The 23,287-nt window shown below is 35.6% G+C and overlaps 1 protein-coding gene and 1 long non-coding RNA gene across 6 annotated transcripts in view; one reads left to right on the top strand and one right to left on the bottom strand.

Annotated features, from left to right (window-relative positions):
- FNDC3A (fibronectin type III domain containing 3A) overlaps window positions 1-23,287 on the top strand; it is a 176,047-nt gene that overhangs the window by 84,816 nt on the left and 67,944 nt on the right. For 3 of the 4 annotated variants that reach the window (XM_038569476.1, XM_038569474.1, XM_038569475.1), the window contains exon 4: window positions 15,241-15,317. In XM_038569476.1, coding sequence (XP_038425404.1) covers window positions 15,241-15,317 — 77 coding nt within the window. Of the gene's footprint in view, window positions 1-10,926; window positions 11,049-15,240; window positions 15,318-23,287 lie in introns of those variants that run through there. The other variant, XM_038569477.1, reaches the window with a different exon arrangement.
- LOC111091797 lies at window positions 904-23,254 on the bottom strand. 2 transcript variants are annotated; one of them, XR_005376175.1, is made up of 6 exons: window positions 23,174-23,254; window positions 15,148-15,348; window positions 14,426-14,463; window positions 13,291-13,425; window positions 1,984-2,147; window positions 904-1,518 (listed from the first exon to the last, which is right to left on the bottom strand). It is a non-coding gene; the product is annotated as an uncharacterized LOC111091797 (long non-coding RNA). The 2 variants fall into 2 exon arrangements; XR_005376176.1 differs by lacking the exon at window positions 14,426-14,463.

The raw sequence follows: 23,287 nt of genomic DNA, 5'->3' as shown, positions 1-23,287 counted from the left end.
TAAAAAATCTTAATATGTTGGATTTCCTTACCCTTTTGTACTAACTCTCTCATACTCAGACACTTACAGAACACAAAAGAGAATAACTAAATGCATATTCTTTACTTGGAAAGAGAATTTGCCCTAAATCTCTTTTGCTGTCCTCAAGGACAACTCAATTCTTGACAGCCATTTCAGAAATTTAGATCCTGCCTCACAGCTGACTAAGGGAAACGGGCAAGTAATCCACAGTTAAAACAGTAGAATATGTACTATGTTAGAATTAGGTATGCCCAAATATATAGGGGAGGCCAGAGAAGGAATACCTAATGCAGCTTGGAATAGTCATTGAGTGCTTCCAGGAAAAGTTGGTGCTTAAAGAAATAGAAAATTTAGCCACGAGGGAAAAAATAGAAAAAGTTCTTAGAGGCAGAAGGAATCACCTGTGCAAAGGCACAGTGCACAGACGTTAGAGGAGACTGAAAAGGTATTATGAGAGAGAGTTTGGAGAACATTGTACATGAAGGGGTGTCTGAAAATGAGACTAAAAATGGAAAGGGCTATGTTACAGATAGATACCATGACATATGAAGGTGGAATTACCTCGGCAATTCCACTTCTAATAATTTATCCTACAAATATACTAACATACTTATAAAATTATGTTTTTACAGGGATATTCATGCAGCATTGTTTGTAATAGTAAAAGGTTGAAAATAACTTGAATGTTTATCAGTAGAGGAATAATTAAATAAATTATGGTACACTATTACAGTGAAATGCTATGCAGCTATTATGAAGTGACGCAGCCCTACCTATACCAATATGGAAAGATCTCTAAGCTATATCATTAAGGTGCAGAACAGTGTATATAGTATACTATCATTTGTATATTTTTTTAAGATTTCATTTATTTGAGAGCATGCACCCAAGCAGGGGGGAGGGGCAGAGGGAGAGGGAGAAGCAGACTCCTCACGAAGCAGGAATGTTGATGTAGTTCTTGATCCCAGGACTCTTGAGATCATGACCTGGGCCAAAGGCAGAGACTTAACCAACTGAGCCTCCCAGGTGCCCCTATCATTTGTATATTATTATACAATTATTATTATATTATTATATATATAATTGCTTTTACAAGCACAGAATATCTCTGAAAGGATTTATAAGAAGCAAAGAATGGTTGTTTTTGGGAGAGAAACTGTATAGTTAGGAGACAAGAATGAAAAGGAAGGTCCCACACCTGCAATCTAAGTATCTCCAGAATGTCTTATGGCCACAAGCAAAAGAGCCTGGGAAAAGCTCCATCTCCTTTCTTGGCTTAACCTTATCATAAATGATCTACATAAATAAGACTCTTTACTTCCCAGTCTGGTAATGCGTGAATCTGAAGAGAATGAAAGGGATGTGAGGCCTTTATTTCTGTCTTCACTCTTGTGGGAACTTTTTCTTCTCTTCATAGTCTTTAGCAAGCCATCAACACAGTGGTTTTTTAATCTCCTTTTTTCCACTTAAGGAACGTGTTAGCTGGTGAGACTTGCCCTGAGGAGGTTAAAATGAGTAGAGTAAAACAGTGGCCAATAGCAAATGGTCAGAATATATAAATCATAACAGAAAAATAAGACCTTATAGTCTAGTCTTCTCCTGATGAAAGTTGATGTATAGTGAAAAAGTATAGCAGTGTTTTCAATTGTGAAACAGCATTTCTACTATGAATAATCTAGATTTAAAGACACCCTTCAAAAAGAACCAAAGACAACTATTTCAGTAATTTTTATGTATTCCGAATATTTCTTTCAGATGATTAATAGTTTTTAAAATGCAAACCAACCTAATAAGGGAGAGCTTTTGCTTTTCCTTCTTAAAAAAAAAAAAAAAAAAAGATTTCTCTTAGGAAACAACATGAAGGCAATGCCTGAGAGTATAGGAAAGGATTGTTGGCATGTTTTCAGGTTAGTCTGATTATGTCAGATTAAAGATGCTAGAACAAAAGGTTATTAAACTTACCTCCAGCTCTCATCTCCCTTCAGTTTTCCAGTTCTCCTGAGAAGTGATAGTCTTTGAGGAGAAAGAATGTTCGTGTTTAAATGTAGAGGCCTAATTTCTTCTCAGAGGACTATATATGAGGATGCAAACGTTCTGTGGCAGGCCTCCAGAGATAAGTTCTGTTCCTGTTAGGGGAGAGATCTCTAATTCTAGGTGGGTTAATTCAGGGAGAAGATATTTTGAGACCTCATATATAGTTATTCATAATAAACCATCTTCTCCAAACCCATCTGTAAAAAAAATTTAAAAATCGATATTTTGATGTCAGTAAAACTAAAAATAGTGAAAGCCTAAAGAAGAAGATAACAATGTAAAAGACCCTGAGGTAGCAGCGAATTGTAAGGCCACGGAATGTAGTGCTCCAAATCTAAATGTAAATGTGTTATTTGTCAGGCACAACATTTTCTATAAAAAGCTTAAAATGGTGGCATATTCTACAAAAGATCAGTCCAAAGAGTGGCTACAGAGGCTATTTTCCAGGTAACTCAGGTGGCTAGTAGAACCTTCAGACATGTTCTAAAAGGTCCAGACCTTAAATCACAGAAGCTGTGAGGAAACTTAAAGATAAATATAGAGCTGGTTATGTGGGAAATCTATCATTAAAATTAAAAACCCTAGCTATTATGTAAAAAGAACCTATCACAACCCTTTTTAACATCAGCAATTCTGATTTAATGCAGTCTGTGCATGTTGGATGACTGGTCTGCCCTGTCATGTGGGCTTTTTTTTTTTTTTTTTCCAACCTCTGTGGCCTTAATGTTTGATCCTGACAGGATTTGCGTCATTGATCCATATCACTGCCAGTGTGATGTCAGCATGTGGGTGTGCAGTTATTGAGAGATAGTTAATCTGATGTGCTGCAGTAAAACCCAAGTACTATTTCCTACTAGAATAACAAAGAATGATTCATCATTGTTCACATTAAACTGATACTAAAAATAGTGTTCACAACCTGCTGCATCCATGCACATTAATATCACAGCCTTTGTAGCTTTCTAAACAAGAGCACTAAAAATAACTACTTTAGAAACAGGTACTTGATAAATACATCTCCTACTTCAAGTTTTTTATCTGTATACAGTTCAGTTTAGTGCTAACGATAAATTCTAACCATGATACAGTCATTCTTCAAACTTCTTCTACTTGATGTGCTTATTATCACTGATAAATCTAAATGCTTAGCAATTCTAATTATAGAAATTGTCAATTAGCTGTACACAGATAAATGAAATTACCCATAATTCTGAATCACACTTAGTAGGCCCCTAATTTAAGAAGTCTACTTTATCCAACCTTAAAAAAGAATAATATATTTTCATGGAAAAAGCCCTTAAATATCTAAGCAGTGAATAATGACCTTGATCTTTTTCTTCTGTAACTCTCTGCCTTATTCTGTTCCCAAATTATGACCACCAACTTGTTAAATTCTTAGACTGAAGGCCTATGCTAATTGCCTGCCTCAAGTGAATAAATGTTAACTTTATCAACTTATCAAATGGGTATCTACTATTAATAGGGTGACTTTATTGATCCCAGTTCATACCTCTCATCGTGGTGTTTAACCAGTTTAACATTTGTTCCAGACTTTTCATTGTTTGACAGAGTATAATAGTGATTCCATTAAAATAAGCTGTGATGCATCTGGTTATCTACCATTTTGTATTTCCAGCTTCTGCCATGATCTCCTCTTGTTTTTCACTTTAACCTCTGATTAAATCTTAAAGGCAACAATCTTAAAGAGTATTGTTTCTTTTTTCTGATCCTGACCAGAAGCAAGTCAAGGATAGTAGTTAAGGTACTTAGAAGTAAAATAAAGTACTCTTAGATACAGAAGGCTAGGATCTGCTAATACCTTCTAGTCTCCTGGTGGTGGTGGCTGCTGAAGAAGTATGTGATGCTGCTGCTGCTGGCCACTTGGCATTAGGAGGCTACTGATTGAGGGTCACCAATGGGAAGCATAGGGGTTAGATAAATGTAGACTGTATGCAGGAGATAAAATCTAAATATTCCTGCCACAGAGTATATGAAAAGAAAATCTGAATGGCTTTGTCATTTATTGTATAAATCTGTAACTACTTAATATTGGCAGTGCTTTTTTTTAAATTTTGCAATAAGCCCTTTCAGTAACAGTGAGCTAAAAAGAAATTCTAAATTTGGTAAAATATTCAAAAGAATCATAGAGACAATCCAATAAGTTTTGTTTGTTAAAACTTGGAAGGTATTATAGTTCCAGTGAAAATATTTGGAGTTAAATATTTACACATTTCAAAAAGAAAAAAGAATAGAATTAAGATTATCCTCTGCTTAAGCAGAATTGGCTCCCAGTTTACCAGATGGCACCTAAGAATCAGAGTATTCTCTGAATATAAATACTGTAGTCTTAAGGTATTATAGAAAAGAGTTGAAGAGATCAATAGTTTCAAAGTTATTAACTAAAATATAACAGTTGCAGGCAGTTTTTAAAAATTAAAAATGAGGCTATATTGAAAGAAGAAAATTTTCAGTCATATACCAGCGATATGGAATAAAGACAGAGCTAACAGATTGACTAAAATACATGGATATGTACTAAAAAGATTGTTCTGTTAACACTACTTTAATATCCAGATATTCAACATAAAGAAGTCCATAAAATACCCTTTAATATACTTGCATATGTTTTTTAATAAAGCCTTTTATTTTTTAACATTTTTAATAGAACTTTTCATGTCCCTCAGTGTAAGAAAAGCAATTTGTCAATCAATAAAAGATTATTCCAAATTATATAATTTAAAAAAAAAAGGGGGGGGGATCCCTGGGTGGCGCAACGGTTTAGCGCCTGCCTTTGGCCCAGGGCGCAATCTTGGAGACCCGGGATCGAATCCCACATCAGGCTCCCGGTGCATGGAGCCTGCCTCTCCCTCTGCCTGTGTCTCTGCCTCTCTCTCTCTCTCTCTGTGACTATCATAAATAAAATAAAATAAAATAAAAGACTTCCTGCAATTTTAAAAAAAATTATATAATTTTAGTGATTTTTAAGCTGCTCCTTTACTTTCAGAAGTGTCTTAGATTAGATGATGATAATGTGGTTATCTTACCTCTACTCTATTTTCTCCCTCTTGCATCACCAGAGTTTAACCAGCCTCAAAAACAAATCTGTATTTCTCCTACTACTAAGAGTTATTCCCAAAACCTTGTCCATAGATTTAGGGACATTTAACCAGTCTAAGAAATGGGAAAAATAAGGGTATTGTAGTAGTTTTTCATTAAGCTAAATTTATTTAATTTAAAGATTTTTTTTTTAAGATTTATTTTATTTATTCATGAGAGACACAAAGAGAGAGGCTGAGACACATAGGCAGAGAGAGAAGCAGGCTCCATGCAGAGAGCCCGATGTGGGACTCGATGCGAGGACCCCGGGGTCATGGCCTGAGCCAAAAGCAGACGCTCAACCACTGAGCCACCCAGGCACCCCTAGAGACTTTTTTCTTAATTCTGAAGTTAAAGCTCTTCTATTTTGAGGTTAAAATATTCTTTATAAATGACGCGATAATATATAATAGACTTCCTTCTCTTCTTAATTTCTTCTTTCTTTTTAACGTCATAATTTGGCCTTTAAAAAGCTGATTACCTTAATGAGTCCCCAAAATTTGTTTTAAAAATTTACTGGCACATAAATCAAGTTGGGAAATACTGTGTCAGAACACAAATATATATGTCCTATTAACCAATCTCTGGCTAATATCTAGCCTCTTCATCCAGCTCATCCCCAGTCAGTCCAAAAACATAGCTGATTTTAGGATGATCCTCACATTTGCTTTCTATTGGCATGGACCACATAAAGTAAAACCTTTATTAAATTGATACCTTAGGGACACCTGGCCAAGCAAATCAGATTTAAAAGAAACAAATTTTGACTTGTGCCCACGAGTAAAGTTACAGGTTCTAATTCTTTGTTCCCCTTACCTTCGTGAGATTATCTGCATATGTCATTGTCAGTTACTCCCCAGCAAGGGATTTCTCCCATAGAGGACCTGATTACTTGCAGATGTCATTGACCTTTCCTAGGTCCCTTGACTACATGGACTTGCATCAGTTACAGTCTAAGCTGCATGAGCTTTAACACATGTTATTTAGATGCTAATTCAGGACTTGTACCCTAACACTGCTGCAAGAATCAGGATCACAGTCCTAATCAGAGTCAGTCTTTTGAAGGACTGGATATATATTTGTAGAAGAGTAGAATGAGATGTATTTCACATTCCTACTCTTAAATTCTTGTGATAATGATTTGAGCTGAATGAGTCTGCTTCTTAAATTTTCTAACATGCAAATGACCCAGACTTATTACAGTCTAAGAGCAGCCTTAATAAACAACTGATCTTGTTTGCCAGAAAGAATTTTATAAAATGAAAGTCAGCTCTTTCAACTTTTAATTTGCCTCATAGTTAGCAAGCCCTTTCTGCAAGTCAGCTGATTCAGCTGTCTTGCTATCTTAGCTGTTCATTTTGCATCTGTTTTTGAGGGTACGTTGCTTAAAGTTAGACATTTATTGATGCATTACTGAATTTTATATATGGTAGAAGTCAGTATTAGGTTATACCTGCTTTAGTTTTTTTCAAGCCAAGTAATTGGGGCTATGCTCTATGGCAATATGAGACATACTTGATCTGCAGAAGACAAGGACTATTGACAGTGGTCCGTGGTGTCCTAATTTTAATCTTATTTCAGTTCATATAAACCAGAGAGATATTATGGCCCAATTCTAGAGAGGGCATAAGACCAGCCTCATTCCTTATTTTCTATATTAATTTTCTCTTTTCTTCAGTTTGTCAGCTGCTTTGTTTTGGGTTTGGTTTTGTTATGTTGAGGATTTTTTAGTTTTTTTGTTTTTGTTGCTGTATTGCTTAAATCTCCTTTAGTTACTTTTGGGACAGGTTTGGATATTAAGTAATTCACTAACTTTCCCATATGATATTCCTCACTTACTAGAAACTCAAGGTCTTCATAAAAGTTTCAGTGAGATATATTTAGGTGCATTTTGCTTTGTTGCCATTATATGCAACTAGCAGATATTTGAGGTGTATTATGTGGGGTCTTCCATCCAAATGTTTGGTGCTTTTCTGTTTGTAGTTTAGCTGAACTTTGGTATTATTATACCAATTTTCTCATTAATTTTATAATTTTTAAGTGTTATATCCTAAACAAGAGAGGCAGTGTAATGTAAAGGACACAGATTTCAAAGCTAGACCACCTAGTTCTTTGACAGTTTTCTGGCTATGAGACCTTGCAAGTTACTTAATCTCTTTGTATCTTAGTTTTCTTACCCATAAAATGAAAATAATAGTTATTCCACTTCAGAGGATATTATACAGATGAAATGAGTTAGTATCTGTAAAGCATTTACAACAGTACCTGGTACCCAATAAATGCATATAACCAATGTCACCCAAGTGTCACCTAGTGCTTGTATTGACAAATCTACCTGAAAATCAGTAGTTCAAGAATGCTAATAGCTGATGTGTTAAAATGTTATCAAAAAGTCCAAACACTTGCTGTGGCATTTCATGCTATTGATTTAAGAGAACTCTCTGCAAATTGTTTGAGACAGAGTTGTGAAAATACAAAGCAGATGCATTTTAAGTTTGCTAGAATTCTCATGTAATCAGGTAAGGGAAAATGAAGAATATGCTCATCACCATATAATGCTTTCCTGTAATTGTAATGTTCTTGATACATCCTTTCTCTTTATTCCTCTAGGAAAATTGTTTGATGCACATTCTTGAATTAACAATGTCTTTAGGAAACATGAAATATGTCTATTTTATATTGTCCTTACTATAACTGAAAAGTTCTTGAAAGTATGAACCACATCACTAATCCTGGGCATTGGAACTCTATGGCCACTGTGAGGACAGTTGAGGATAATGTTAGAAAGGTTGAAAATACTGAAGACAGTTGAAAATAGTGAATGACCAGTAGAGCAAAGAGCTGGTGGAGGACAAGATGGAAATCAGATAAAGAGTAGAAGTCGAGAGATAGCTTTGACCTAGTGAAGGGACAGTGATATCTTCCTAGTGAAGGGAAGATACAAGAAAATAGTATCGAAATAGTTCAATTTCATGCTGACATACGTGGTTGAGGTCCGTTTTGGGGAAGTCCTTAAAAGGTGGTAGAGATCTCTGATAATCACTCTAGAAAACAAGATGGGCTATTAACCAGGGATAAATTCCTGAAAGGATTCCTGAGCAAGACTGAGTTAAAGTCGGAGATAACTAAATTACAAACGTGAGTTTGTACCATTTGATTTCTACAGTTCTAAGTCTGGTTGAAATTGGGGACGTTGTGGGGAGGGGATATAAAAGGAAGACATCCATGGGAAAGGAAATCATGCAATGAAGGCAGTGTTTGATTAGAAGGAAAGAGAAATCATTATGAGAAAGAACAAATGTTGGAGAAGAAAGAGAAAATGGAGAGATGAAAGATAGATGTGGTGGCCAGAGACTGAAACATGAATGTCTGAGTTTTCAAAGATGAGATGGTGGCATTCTAAGTGAGAAGTTCCAGGATGTATCTTTGAACATGGGTTACTAAAAACAGAATGGGAAGAGTTCAGGAAAGTTTGAGGCTACATTTTTTTGGACATTGAAGTCATCATCGTGTTGACGGAGAAAAGCAGGGTAGAGGAAAAAAACTGTGAACATGGTGCCAGAGTTCTCAATAAATGAGACCTGAGCATGATAGCAATGAGAAGGGGTAGAGGATGATCTCATATGACATGAACTCAAGGAAAAAGAAACTTCAGCATGAAACAGGAACAACAGGAGTAATGGGAAGCAGCCTTGGGGTATCTGGAGACTGCTTCAGAAGAGGAATGGGAAGCCTCTGTTCCCAGGAGCTGCTAGAAAAATTGTCCTGGGGAGGCCGAGTTTCATTTAAAGGAAATATATCAACAGGTCTTATATGAAAAGGTTAAGGATATAGGGGAATTTATAATGGGAAAGGTTCTAGTGAGCATAATGGAAAAAATTGAGGAGATCATCAATTAAAGAGTCAAGAAATGGAAACAGCTGTGTGAGGAGAAGAGTGAAAATGAGAAGGTGGGTTGCAGGGGCATGCTTTTTGTTTAAGGACTGAAGATCAGAGGCATGGTTAGGTTTGCTGAGAAGCTGAGTTGAACACTTATGAGCAGATTCCATTGACCAGGACACTCTTTACTCTCAGGCCTTGTTCTTCAGGGCAGCCTTCCCTTCCAGTAGGAGCTTCGAAATTAACAATTACCCTTTGCCACTTTTGAGAATGGCCTTTTAGTGTTTTACTTTCTCTGGGATGCCTGGCATATATTTATTGGTATCTATTGCTCCAGGTTATCTCTTGCTAGTTAGTTCTTTCCCACCTTCTTGGGGGTTTGAACATGGTTTACATGTTGTTGTTGTTAACTATAACCTTATCATTAGATAATCCTGTCTTTGCCTCATTCTATGCTCTTGGCAAGTTACTTAACTGCATTCTGCTTCAGTTTCCCTACCTCTAAAGGATGCCTATTTCAGTTATTGTGAGGGTTGAGTTAACATTTGTAAAATACTCCAAATGGTGCCTGGCACATACTCTGCAACATATAATTATTATTCTTGAAAACAGAGCAATAATAGTTACCCTTTATTGAGTGGTGCCAACCAGTGTGTACTCAGTACTTTTTTTAATTTAAATTCAATTAGCCAACATATAGTACATACTTATTCAGTACTTTAGTATATCTAATTTGATTCTCACAACAATGCTGTGAGGTTATTTTAACCTTCTTACAGAAAGAAACAACCTCAGAGAAAAGCAGTAAATTATCTTGCTAAAAAATACTGAAGCTTTTATTAAAACTTAAATCTTCTGGTACTAAAATCTGTTTTTTTCCACTGTGCAACTTTTAAACAAATCACAATCATTATCATTACCTATTCATTTGTATCAGCTATTAATAAGTTTCCTTAGCTTACATAGCATGATAAAGTAATTAAAAGACCTCCAAAAGTTCTTACACTTATAGTCTTTTTCCCCTCTGTTGTAACATCTTTGGTCTCTTTCCTCTTCTCCAGAGTTTGGGGAGAGCACTCTGATCCTGAACTGTGGCCTGTCTTTTTAAGATTTCATGAGCATGAGGGAGAATGCTGTCCACCAAGTGTCTGTATTAATTAATGTCTAGATTAAATCTTAAACATAAAACAAAATCAGAAATAAAGTAAAACCAGCACTTAAAGTGGTAGCCTTTATTAACTTGAGAGGCGAATGCCAGCCTGAAACATAAAACTCACCTTAGAGGAACACATTGATCAAGCAAATAAATATTCTATAGACAATTGTACGCTGTGGGCATTCTTTAAGGATGAGCATGGAGAGTGGATCAAGTTACAGAAGGACATTTCAGAGCGAATCTTCTAGATTAATAAATGTTATATGTATCTTACACTTTATAGATGAAAGTAGGAGCTTGGATAATGAAAACTGAATTAGAAGATAATGCCTGTAATGTTACAGGAGGGAAATGGAAACAAAGAGAACGGTTTTACATCAAATTATTTCTGGGATGGGGGGCGGGGGCGGAATCCCTGCAGGGAGCCTGGTTCTCCCTCTGCCTGTGTCTCTGCCCCTCTCTGTGTCTCTCATGAATAAGTAAAATCTTTTAAAAAAAAAAATTCTGTACGTGTATTTTGATGATCCTTTGAGTTAGTTCAGGAGGAAGTCAGAAAGATCGTCAAATTCAAGGCAGCAGCAGTAGAAACCATTTAATGATTTACTACAATCCAAACGCTGGCAGCGGGAATGTTTGCTTTTTTTTCCTTGCTGTTTTTTAACCCCCCTTCCCTTTCCGCGGGTCACTGTAAGTCACGTGGTAGGCACCACGTGACTCGGTCAAAGGATCTTTTCCTCTCACAGCTTTGCAAAAAAAAAAAAAAAAAAGCGGAACCGTTCTCCAATTAAAGCTGTTAACGTGTACTACGCTGTTTCCTTGTTGGATTTTGTTCTCTGCTGCTACTGTAAAAACAAAATGAGTGGTAAGATTTGCTGATTGTTTTTGAACATTCTTTTTATTTTCGAACAGAAGGCATCGTATTAATCTAAAGTCATGCCGTGTGTTCTTTTTCAGTAGATGCCAAATCTATCGCAGTAAAAATATTTTAAATTGTGACCATGTAGTTATAAAAAGATTAGACTCTATTTGGAGATGGACTGATTTTATATTCCATGGAATATTCCTTTCCAGTGCCTTTATTTTGCTAGGTTTTTCTTTTTACCACTAAAATCTGAATATTGGCATCAGATTATTTGGAAGCCATTGTGAAAGCTTGCTTATAAGGAGAATGTGTAGCACGTCAGCAGCCCGTTGCATTTTAAGAATTTAAAGTCAAATTTTTAGTTTTGTCAAAAAACAAATACCTTCTTAAATGTGAATGTATGCTAATAAAGAAAAAGAAGAATTTAACTTACAGTAAATGAAATACCATCTTTATTAAATCATTGATGGCACTTCTTAAGAAATGGAGGTGAGGGGCTTCTCAAATTTCTAAAGACAATTGTTGACTAGAATTGACTCCTCTTCTGTTAGGGTTTAGAATAGGAAACATGCACCTAAAAATGATTTTAATAGCTTTATGTTTTGGGGTGGATTTTGCTTACATCATGTAGATTATTAAGGAGCTACGGGGTATATCTACAGTTGTTCAGATATGGCTATTCTTGTGGCATATGTGCATTTAATGGAACAGTTTGTAACATTTGGCGTCATTACTGGGACAAAATACCTGCTCACTGCATTTAATCAAGGTTTGTAGTTAATCTTTTAGTACTTTCAATATTTTATTCCAACAATAAAAGTATTGGTGAAACTGAGGAGGTAAACAAACATTTGCATGATTAAGCAAGGTTTTAGAGGTTTGCTGCTGTAGACAGAAATAGCAACGGAAGCTGTGCTGTAAATATTGTATTCTAAATTGTATTTATTATGTTTATTTAATGGGGCTTTTATGTGTTCATTGTTGAATGTTATTTCACAACAGTATTTTAGATATTAAATATGGTATCCATGAATTGTCTTTTAAAAAAATAACCATGTACCATTTCTGCCTCAAGATAAGAAAATTTACTTGCTTGAGTGAAATGATTACTTCATAGGAAAATGAGTAAATAATATTCCGGGACTGCAACTAGTAATGTATTTACTGCTGGTTTATTTTAGGTTGAGTTTGTTTTGTTCTATTTTCAGTAGTAGAATTTTGCTCTACTAAAATATAAACTATAAAGCAGCTTTCAAACTATACGGTTTGAATTTTAATTATGTAGTATTTATATCTTTAGTAAAAGAAGCAATCCAAAAAAAAAAAAAAAGAAGCAATCCAAAGTAGTTTTGCAATTTTAAATGTAATCAGCAATAACTTTTTTTTTTCTCTGGTGGCTGAAAAACAATAAAAATCTATTCTGATGACTCAATGTAAGAATTGAACTTGACGACATGTGAAAGGAACCACAGTCCCTGGCACGTTTAGTAGAAAGTCAAAAAATATTAATTTCCTTTACTAAGATTACAAATAGGATTTTCAATGAATTTTCTTTTCTGGTTCCCAGCTAAATTTCACATGCTATGAATAGTATCTAAGCCAGTTCTCAAGATTCATACAATGAGTTTACTGTAGGTTTATATAAATTAGCTAATAGATGTAAACCAGGATTTTCTTTACACTGTTCTCGTTTTCTCTTGAGTCTGGCATAGAGAAATTAAAAGGTAAGTTTTGGGTGAAGCCTTTCTTACTTAGGGGAATAAAGCACCTCACAAGTTTTATTTTGTAAATTAATAGGTTAATGTTGCCTTAAATGTAGGAAAACTTTGTTCTTCCTTCCTCTCTTTTTGGTTAATGAAGGCTTTAATTTTCCTTAAAAGCATTGGAGCCTCAAGTTATATCAGTTGCCAGTAATGCAGAGTATTTTAATGTTTACTAATTATGTTGTAAAGATATATCCTTAAATTAAACTGCCTGATTTTGAATTCGTTTTCTACCACTAGGGCAAACTTAACCTCTCTGCCTTAATTTCCACTTCTGGAAAATGGGAGAAATAATAATACTCACCTACTAGTAGAATGATTATGAGGAGAAAAAAGAACACAAAAGGCCTAGCATATAGTACATTAATCTTAGTTATATATAATTAGCTATTTTAAGAAAATATTCTGAACAACATGTATTTGGTGGGCTTGTTTTAAATGGGAAGAGTACAATGTTGAAAAGTTTTTTTTAGGAGTACCTGGTGGCTCAGTTGGTTGTCTGCCTTCAGCTCAGGTTGTGATCTTGGGGGTCCTTCATCCGTCTCTCTGCTCCCTGTGGGGAGTCTGCTTCTCCCTCTCCATCTACCCTTCTCTGCACCTTGTTTGTTCATTCTCTGTCAAATAAATCTTTTTTAAGTTATTTTTATAGTTGTATATAGCATAATTTGGTAGTCTGCCCCCACACAGGCACACACGTGAGCTCCTTACTTCCTTGAATCCTCTTGAGTCTTTACCCTATTCTCTCTCTTCTCCCTCTCTTGTTTCCTTCCTCCCTCCCTCCCTTTTCTCTCTTCTCCTCCCCTTCTCTCCCTCCGTTCCAGGCCTCTTCACTCTTTTCACCTTTCCTACTCCTCTCTTCCCTCCCTCCTTCCCTTACCACGGTTTAGCATTTACCCTCCTGTACCCACCTTTTCCTACATCCTCTTTTCTCTTTCTTTCGCTATGTCTCACCTCTTTTCCCCTGCCCCCACCGCCAACCACTTTGTTGCTTGGTTGTCACTCCTTCCTGGGAAAGAGGAGAGTGGCTTTAATCTAGATTTGCTGTAACCCCCGTGCTTTTCATTTTGTTTTCCTGAAGTATTGTATAATGTTACCAGTGAAATTTATTTCTTTTCTGCTCTATTATTAAGCTTTTCATCCTTTTCTTTTATAGCTGATATCCATTATATGTACTCTTCAGGGTGATATTCCACATATAAAAAAACTCTTCCCCCATTACATTCTTCTTTAGATTCTTGGGTACATTTATTAAGAAATGAGTGAGGCTCTTTGAGATGGTTCAGTTTCAAGTTAATAAAAACTAATGGGTGAGGGTACAATGCAGTCTGAAGTTAGAAGGAAAAAAGGATCTGAAGGTGAGATACTCTTTTTAAAAAGTTAAATGAGGGATCCCTAGGTGGCGCAGCGGTTTGGCGCCTGCCTTCAGCCTAGGGCGCGATCCTGGAGACCCGGGATCGAATCCCACATCGGGCTCCCAGTGCATGGAGCCTGCTTCTCCCTCTGCCTGTGTCTCTGCCTCTCTCTCTCTCTCTCTCTGTGACTATCATAAATAAATAAAAATAAAAAAAATAAATAAATAAAATAAAAAGTTAAATGAAGCAAGATATTACTTACTAGAAAAAAACACGTCTTCCCAAAATGCCTATTTTATCCTACAAACATTAAGAGAATAAATGAGATAATATTTATAAAAGTTATCTGGAAAGGATAACAGTAAAAATGAAAGAAAATATAGAATAAGACAAGCTAAATTGTCCCTTTTTTCTTCTTTAGAACTTTTTAGTGTAAGAAACAGTTATTCCTTGGCTAAATATACACATATACTATTTTTCTAACTTTGTTCTCAAGGCCCCACAGACATGACTTACACATTACACAAGAGGCTTTGAACACTAACAAAGCAAATTCCAAATTTCTAATTCTTTCTCTTACTGCTCTTCCCTCATGACCTTTCTTTTTTCCTATTGGTCTTCAAAATTTTGCTTTTTTGTATTGTCATTGATTTTATATGCAAAGTTTAGTTTGATTCTCCTCTAGGTCAGTGTTCCTGGATTTGCATAATCATAAGATTCACCAGATATATTTGTAAAGTAAATATACTGACTTGAAACCCCACTGTAAGCATAATAAAGAATCTCTAGGAGAGCCTAGAAATCTGCATTTTTAAAAAAGCTCCCCCAAGTGACTGTTATGATCACCAGATAGGTTAACAAAACACAACTGTAGGTAAAGAATAATCAGTGCACTTTACAAGATAAATTTTTATGTTTTATAGCAGATGAACCATTTTAATTTATTTTCCTAGTAATACAGTTACTGTTAATTTGAATGTTTACTTTAGATGAGGATTCAAAGTGGAATTCAAATTATTTTCAACTTTAGCTTCCTAAGTAATGCTGGATTAACACATATTTCTGTGATCCATTCAGGTCCTGCTCAGGTTCCAATGATGTCCCCAAATGGTTCTGTGCCTCCTATTTATGTGCCTCCTGGATACGCCCCACAGGTATGTTTTTGTGTTATTTTTCTTCTTGTATCTATAGAATAGGGATCATAATATTATTATTTAACTTTAATTCAAATAGAAAGTACCATTTCAGAACTGAAGCTTACCTAATACAGTATATCTTTGGTTAAATCTATTTCACGTATTTTAGTACATTTTGTATATTTAGAAAGGAAGAAAAAATTTTTTTTGTATATATTTTTTTTTTATTGGAGTTCGATTTGCGAACATATAGCATAACACCCAGGGCTTATCCCCTCAAGAGCCCCCCTCAATGCCCGTCACCTAGTCACCCCAACCTCCGCCCACCTCCTTTTCCACCACCCCTTGTTCGTTTCCCAGAGTTCGGTATCTTTCATGTTCTGTCACCCTAGAAAGGAGGAAAAATTAATTGACAGGATCATTTGGCCTTGGCTTTTGAGTATTGAATTATTATAGAAAATTAATTTTAGAGCTTTATTTCCATAAATATGTGAGTAATGTAAATAATATCTTAAGATTTAAAGGTACCTACACTAACATTTTTTTAACTTAGTCGTTTGCTTGGAAGTAACCCTAGACAGTGTTGCATCTGTATTCATAAAATGTTTCACAGACACCCATAATAATTATATACCACATTGTGGTACATAGAAGAAAATTTAGACCTAAAGACCTACAGCCCTAAGAGCCAAGGGAATCAGTATCATCACATATCTATAATCCTTTCCTATGCACCACATGGGGCCCTGACTTAAAGAATGAAATACAGCTAACTTATTTGCACAGGCAAACTGAATTAAACTGTAAGGTCTCAGGTGTTCTTCTGCTATTGAGCTTCTGTGTAGTCTGCATTCATTGCCTCAAATCCTTTTTGGAAATAATTCAGTTTCTCTCTTTAGTACTGAAGTTACACTTAAATTTTGTTCAGGCTCTCCTGCTTCTTCCCTGGTTATGTCAGAATATTGATGGGATATTGTGGTAGATTCACTGCCCATCTCTCTGCAGCCCACCACTGTGAATGATAGCAAAAGACCATGTTGGTGAGGAGAATGGAAGTAATATGAGAATTAGAGTCAGTAAAGCTGGATCCGTATCTTATTTCAAGCCCTTGCTGGCTGCCTGGCCTTGGACAAATCAACTTCCTTAAGTCTCTGTATCCTGACCATAAGATGGGATAATGTTTGAAAGTATTTGTAAACTTTTCAGATGCTATCTCTACTTTTGTTTGATATTCTGACAGTCTGCATTCCATAGTATCCTACTATATCTGCTCTCTGATATGGACCAAACTCAGGCCTTTCTTCCAGCCTTACTCTTTTTGACCTCTAAACATTTGACACCATTGATATGATTTACCCCAAATTTCCTTGACATTATGCTGTCTTAATTCTTTCTACTTTTCTTGGTTGCTCCTTCCCAGACCTTTCTCCACTTCATAAAGACAATATCTGATCTTTTCTCTAGTGTAGTTCAGTTCAGCAAACATGTACTGAAGGCACTATGTACTAAGCTCTGTATTTGGTGCTACTGACAACGTATTTCAGTGCAACTGAAGAGTATCCTGCTGTTCTCACGTCTAATGGTACTTTTATTTTTATGGCAAATCCCTACCCTTCTCATTTCATTCAATCATGACCTTCTAGAAGTAGCTTTCCTTAAGTGTTTCCAGGTGTCTCTCCATTTAGGTTCTCATAGCACACTATATATGTATATATACATATATATACACATACTCACACGTATATGTATATCTTTTTTTCATTTTGTTTTATATATATATATATAAACGTGTGTGTGTGTGTGTATATATATGTATACATATATATAAAGATTTTATTTATTTATTTGAGAGAGAGCATGAGCAGGGTGTAGAGGGAGAGGGAGAAGCAGACTGCTTGCTGAGCAGGGAACCCTATGTGAGGCTCCATCCCACGACCCTGGGATCATGACCTGAGCCAAAGGCAGATGCTTAACCAACTGAACCACCCAGGTGCCCCATATATCCCTCTTTTAATGAGTTTCTCACACTGTTTAATAATTTTTCTCTCCTGAGAAGGTTATAAACTCTTCCAGTTCCTGTACTCAGCAGTATTCAACAAATAGTATTGAGTGGTCATAAATGTTAGGTAGTTTTCTAGATAATTGTGATATATCTGTGAATAAGAGGCAAAGACAACTGTTTTTCTGTAGTTAATATTCTTATGGGGAGAAGAAAACAATAAGCATATAATACATGGATAAATTATGTAGTATGTTAGGTGGTAAACGATGGGGGTGGAAAAGGAAAGAAAATAGACCTGGTTATATTTTAAAATAGGGTAGTCAGAAGAGGCCTGATTGGAAAAGTGATATTTGAACCAAGTCTTGAAGGACAAGTAGGAGTTACCCCGGGAAAGTCAGAGAAGCAACAGGGCCAAATCATATAGGAGTCTTAACTTTATTTCCTCAAGGCTGACAGCAGGGTCTGTCATATGGTAGAGACTCCATGAATGTTTGTAAGTGAATCAAGTAATCATCCAAGTTGTTGTTCTCTATCTTTAGGTCAAGAGCCACTAAAATAACCTTCCTATTTTACTTCTTTTATCTTCACATTTCTGTATTCATAAAGAGCCTTTAGTTAGCTTGTGCACTCAGTAAAGTCTAGATTTAATGACATAGAAGGTCTTACACAATTCTGCTTTAATTTGTCTTTGTACCCTTCTCTTAATATGCCTAATTGCATATCACAGTTTTGTAGCCAAACATGATTACAGGCATACCTCAGGAATATTAATGGGTTTGGTTCTAGACCACTGCAGTAAAGGAAATATTGCAATACAGGGAATCAAATTAATTGTTTGATTACCTGGTGCAATATAAAAGTTAAATTTATACTATAATATAGTCTGTTAACTGTGCAATAGCATTATGTCTAAAAAATGTACATATTTTAGTTTTAAAATACTTTATTTTTAGAAAATGCTAACTATCATCTGAGCTTTCAGTCAGTTGTAATCATTTTGCTGGTGGAGGGTCTTGCCTTGATGTTAATGGCTCATAATCAGGGAGAGGCTTGCCAAAGTTGGAGATTGGGGGTATAGCAGTTTCTTGAAATAAGACAACAGTAAAGTTTACCACATTGATTGGCTCATTTTTTCACTAACAATTTCTCTGTAGTATGTGGTGCTATTTGATAGAATTTTACCCACAGTAGAACATCTTTCAAAATTGGAGTCTGTTCTCTCAAACTCTACTACTGCTTGCTTCATCAACTAAGTGTATGTAAAATTCTGAATCCTTTGTTGTTGTTTCAACCATCTTCACAGCATCTTCCTAAGGAGTAGATTCCGTCTCAAGAAACTACTTTTTTTCTTCATCCGTAAGAAGCAGCTCCTGGTCCATTAAAATTTTATCATGAGATTGCAGCGATTTAGTCATATCTTCAGGCTCCACTTCTAATTCTCCCACGTCTTGTTTCTGCCCCTCCTGTTTCTGCCACCTCTCAGTTACTTCCTTCACTGATGTCCTGAACCCTTGAAAGTCATCTATGAGAGTTAAAATCAACTTCTTCCAAACTCTTGTTTGATGTTGATGTTTTGACCTCTTCCCGTGAATCATGAATGTTCTTTTATTTTTTGTAATCATGAGCACTCTTCATGGCATCTAGAATGGTGAGTCCTTTCCAGAAGGTTGTCAATTTACTTTGCCCAGATCCATCAAAGAAATCACTATCTATGTCAACTGTAACCATATGGAAAGTGTCTCAAATAATAAGACTTGGAAGTCAAAATTGTTCCTTGATCCATAGGATGCAGAATCGATACTGGGTTAGCACACATGAAAACAACATTAAAATCATTGCACATCTCCATCAGAGCTCTTGGGTGACCAGATGTATTGTCAGTGAGCAGTAATATTTTGAAAGGAATTATTTTTATGAGCAGTAGGTCAGTAGGTCCAAACAGTGGACTTAACATATTCAGTTAACCGTGTTGTAAGCATATGCTGTCACCAGGCTTTGTTTTTCCATTTATAGAGCACAGAAGATTTAACGTAATTCTTAAGGACCCTATGATTTCCAGAATGGTCAGTGAGCCTCGGCTTCAACTTAGTCACCAGCTACATAGCCCCTAAAAGCAAGTCAGCCCATCCTTTGAAGCCTTGAAGCTAGGCACTGACTACTGTCTAGCTGTGAAAGTCCTAGAGGACATCTTCTTCCAATAGAAGGTTGTTTCATCCACATTGAAAAGCTATTGTTTTGTTTATCCACCTTCATTAATGATCTTAGCTCATCCCTCTGAATAACTTGCTGCAGCTTCTGCATCAGTCTTTACTGCTTCACTTTTACTTTCATATAGAGATGGCTTCTTTCCTTAGAACCTCAGGAGCTAAGCTCTCCTAGCTTCAAACTTTCCTTCTGTAGCTTCCTCATTTGTTTTAGCTTTCTTAGAATTGAAGAGAAGGGCTGTGCTCTGGATTAAACTTTGGCTTAAAATGTGAGTGCTTTAAACCTTTATTCAGACATTTAAACTTTATCTCAGCAGTAAAGCTGTTTGACTTATCATTTGTGTGTTCACTGCAGGAAAACTTTTAATTTCATTCAAGAATTTTTCCCTTGCTATCACAGGTTTGCTTGTGAATGGTGGTGCAAGAAGCCTAGCTTTTAGCCTACCTTGGCTTTCAACATAATTTCCTTCCTGAGCTTAATCATTTCCATCTTTTTATTTAAAGTGAGAGATGTACAACTCTTCCTTTCACTTGAACACTTCGAGGCCATTGTAGGGTTATAATTGGCTTTATTTCAATATTGTTGTGTCTCAGGAAATAGACCTGAGAAGATGAAGCTAGATGGGGGAATAGCCATTTGGTGGAGCAGTCAGAACACGCACAACGTTTATTAGTTAGGTCCACCATCTAATACGGGTGCAGTTCATGGTCCCCAAAATAATAGCAATAACATCACAGATCACCTTAATGAATATAACAATAATGAAAATGTTTGAGGGACGCCTGGCTGGCTCAGTTGGTAGAACATGGTTCTCAATCTCAAGGTCATGAGTTCAAGCCCCAAATTGGATATGGAGCCCACAGAAAGAAAGAGAGAGAGATGGAGGGAGGGAGGAGAAGGAAATATTTGAAATATTGTGAGGATAACCAAAATGTGACACAAACACCAAATGAGCACATGCTGTTGGAAAAATGGCACCAATAGACTTGCTCAACACAAGCTTGCCACAAACTTTGAATTTTTAAAAATGCGGCATTTGCAAAGCTTAGTGTAAAGCAAAGCTCAGTAAAACAAGGTATGCCTATATCACATGTTCATTTGATGTTTTTCTCCATGGTTTTGTTAATGCTGTTATCTGGAGAATGTTACTCATTTGCTCGTTTCTGCCTTTTGAAAATCTACCCATCCTTGAGGACCTACGTCAAGTTATTTGTACCACCTCTTGGTTATATATTACATGCCACCTTGTATTATAATTGTGGAATTTCATGGGATTTTAAGCTCCTTGAGAATAGGAGCTGAGCTGCCTTTTATTTATTTTTGTTCTGTGGTAACTCAGATACAGTAGATATTCCATAAATATTTGTCAAATAAGTGGGTGAACAGTAATCTTACTGGAAGGATCATATGAGGCTAGTGGGCTACTATTATCTACCTTAACTTAAGATTAAACTATCTCTAGCAAATGTATCATTTTTAAGTACACAGGACTGACTAACCAAGAGACAAAAATCTAGTATATTTTTTTTTTTTAAGATTTTATTTATTTGACAGAGAGCATGCGAGCACAAGCAGGGAGGATGGCAGAGAAAGGGAGAAACAAACTCCCCACTGAGCAGGGAGCCCAGTGCGGGGCTCAATACCCAGGACCCTGGGACCACGACCTGAGCTGAAGGCAGATGTTTAACGGACTGAGCCACCCTGGCTCCCCTATAGTCATCATTATTGATATAATATTACGTACTCACTAAGACGATTCTAGCATTTTAATATCACTGTCAAGATAACACCCCATTTCCTAGCATACACAATTTCTAATGTTAGAAAATACTTAAGAACCAGGTTCTCTTAAGATAAGCACTTAATAATTGTCTAAAACTTGACACATAAGGAAACATAATTGTCTTAGCAAATCTAAAGCTGGGAATTGAGCCAAATGTTAAGACAAATAGATGGCTATAATAAAAGTATAGGTTGTATTTGGCTCAGCAGGAACCAAATAGCACAAATACTAAATGCATGAATATCTATCATCTGTGGTCTTCTTTAGACTTTTATGTACATCTCCCCTTGTAGCAGTGATCACCAATGAGGTGTCAAATTATATATTTGCCATATTATTGTGTAATAAAGTGCATCCTAATAGGATTCAGCAAATTTATGCATTCTAAAAAGTTAGGTCAGGTAAGCAAGGATGGCAGAAATAAAAATCCAGTGTTGGGATTGTTTAGCTCTATCACTGAGAAAATAATATGTACCTATGAGCATATTGGGGCAGAAAAGTTAAGGTTCCCAAAGATAGGTCTTAATTTAAGATTCAGATCATGATTTAATGAAAGTATCTTTAGGACAAACATAAGAAATCATGATTACCCTAGGATATAACAACCTTCAAATTTGTAATGTTTATACCAGTGGCATGCCCCTATTAAGTTTAGAAGCACTCCAGATACTAACTCATCATTAACTCATACGTATATTTTAACTTCATTTTTAAGAGCAACATTAGACAAGGACAAGGTATCAGTAACTTTAGGAGTGGTTGTTTCTGTTTTTCTTGTTTTAGATTTGTAAAACCCAAACCTTCTGTTAGTATTAAAGTTGCTAGTACTGTATTGTACTTCCGTTGCATTCTTATTCAAGAATTCTGCAATATTGTTTATTTTATAACCGTTGTATTTTATTGCTGTATACTTTAGTATTCTACTCAAAAGTAATGGGAACCTAGATTATTTTATTTTGTTGACCTTAAGTTTTGAAAAGAAGGTTGCTGTTACAAAGAGATAAAATGAGGGAAAAATTAAAAAAGATACCCTTGTCATCAGAAGGGTAGAGTTCCTAAGGACAACTTTCCCCCTTTACCACTAGTGAACAAAAATAGCTCTTAAAATAGACTTAATTTTTTTAGTTATATAACTTTTATAGCTGGATCAGAAAATGAATCATCATTTTTAGAAATTATTTTTTAAAAAAGCAATTTTTTATTAACCATGAAACTCTGGGAGTTACTATCCAATATGATAGAGAGGCCTAAAGCTAGTTAAAATGGTACATAGAAAGAAAAATTGTTCTCTAGATGCTTAAACACAAAGGAATATTAATTTTGCAAATAAGTCAATGAAAACTATATTTAATGATAAAGAACAAATATAGTGTATTTTAAATATAGTTATATATTTTTCTAATCATGATTATATAGAAAACTTGGAAAGGGTAAGAAAAGGTTAGGGAAAAAAAATGCATTGAATATTTGTAACCTAGAGATACTCTCTGTAAACATGTAGTATATTTCCCTGTAGCCTTTTGTTTAACTACAAAATTACAAACATAATTTTAGACATAATTTTAGAGAGCTTTGTTTTTGTAGTTTAATAAGAAAGGGAAGTTTGAAAAAAAAAAGGGAAGTTTGTAAGAGATTGACATGCTTTAGTAGAAGCAGGAATATGTGCCAACTGAGCTAAGATATCAAATGGGGAAAGAAAAACTGTAAAACACACACACACACACACACACACACAGAAAACAAATGCTGATAGGCATAGAAGGAACTTAATTTACTGGTAAATAATACTAACTTATAGTCCCTAAGAGCATTGCAGCACAGAATAACACTTCATATTTTAGTGATGAAGTTAATCTTTTCTTTCAGGAAAAGATTAGAGACTACCTGAATGGGACACCTGAAAAGCGGCCTCAAAAGTTCTCTCCTTCTGCCTCCCTTTAATGATTCCTCTGTTTTTTAATGGAATGTAGGTTGTTATGGTGATGAGAGGATATCTAA

The sequence above is a fragment of the Canis lupus genome, chromosome 22, assembly GCF_011100685.1.
Source record: "Canis lupus familiaris isolate Mischka breed German Shepherd chromosome 22, alternate assembly UU_Cfam_GSD_1.0, whole genome shotgun sequence".
In the NCBI taxonomy this organism is placed as follows: domain Eukaryota; kingdom Metazoa; phylum Chordata; class Mammalia; order Carnivora; family Canidae; genus Canis; species Canis lupus.
The sequence above is the reverse complement of the archived record's forward strand: the minus strand, read 5'-3'. Positions and strand labels throughout refer to the sequence as shown.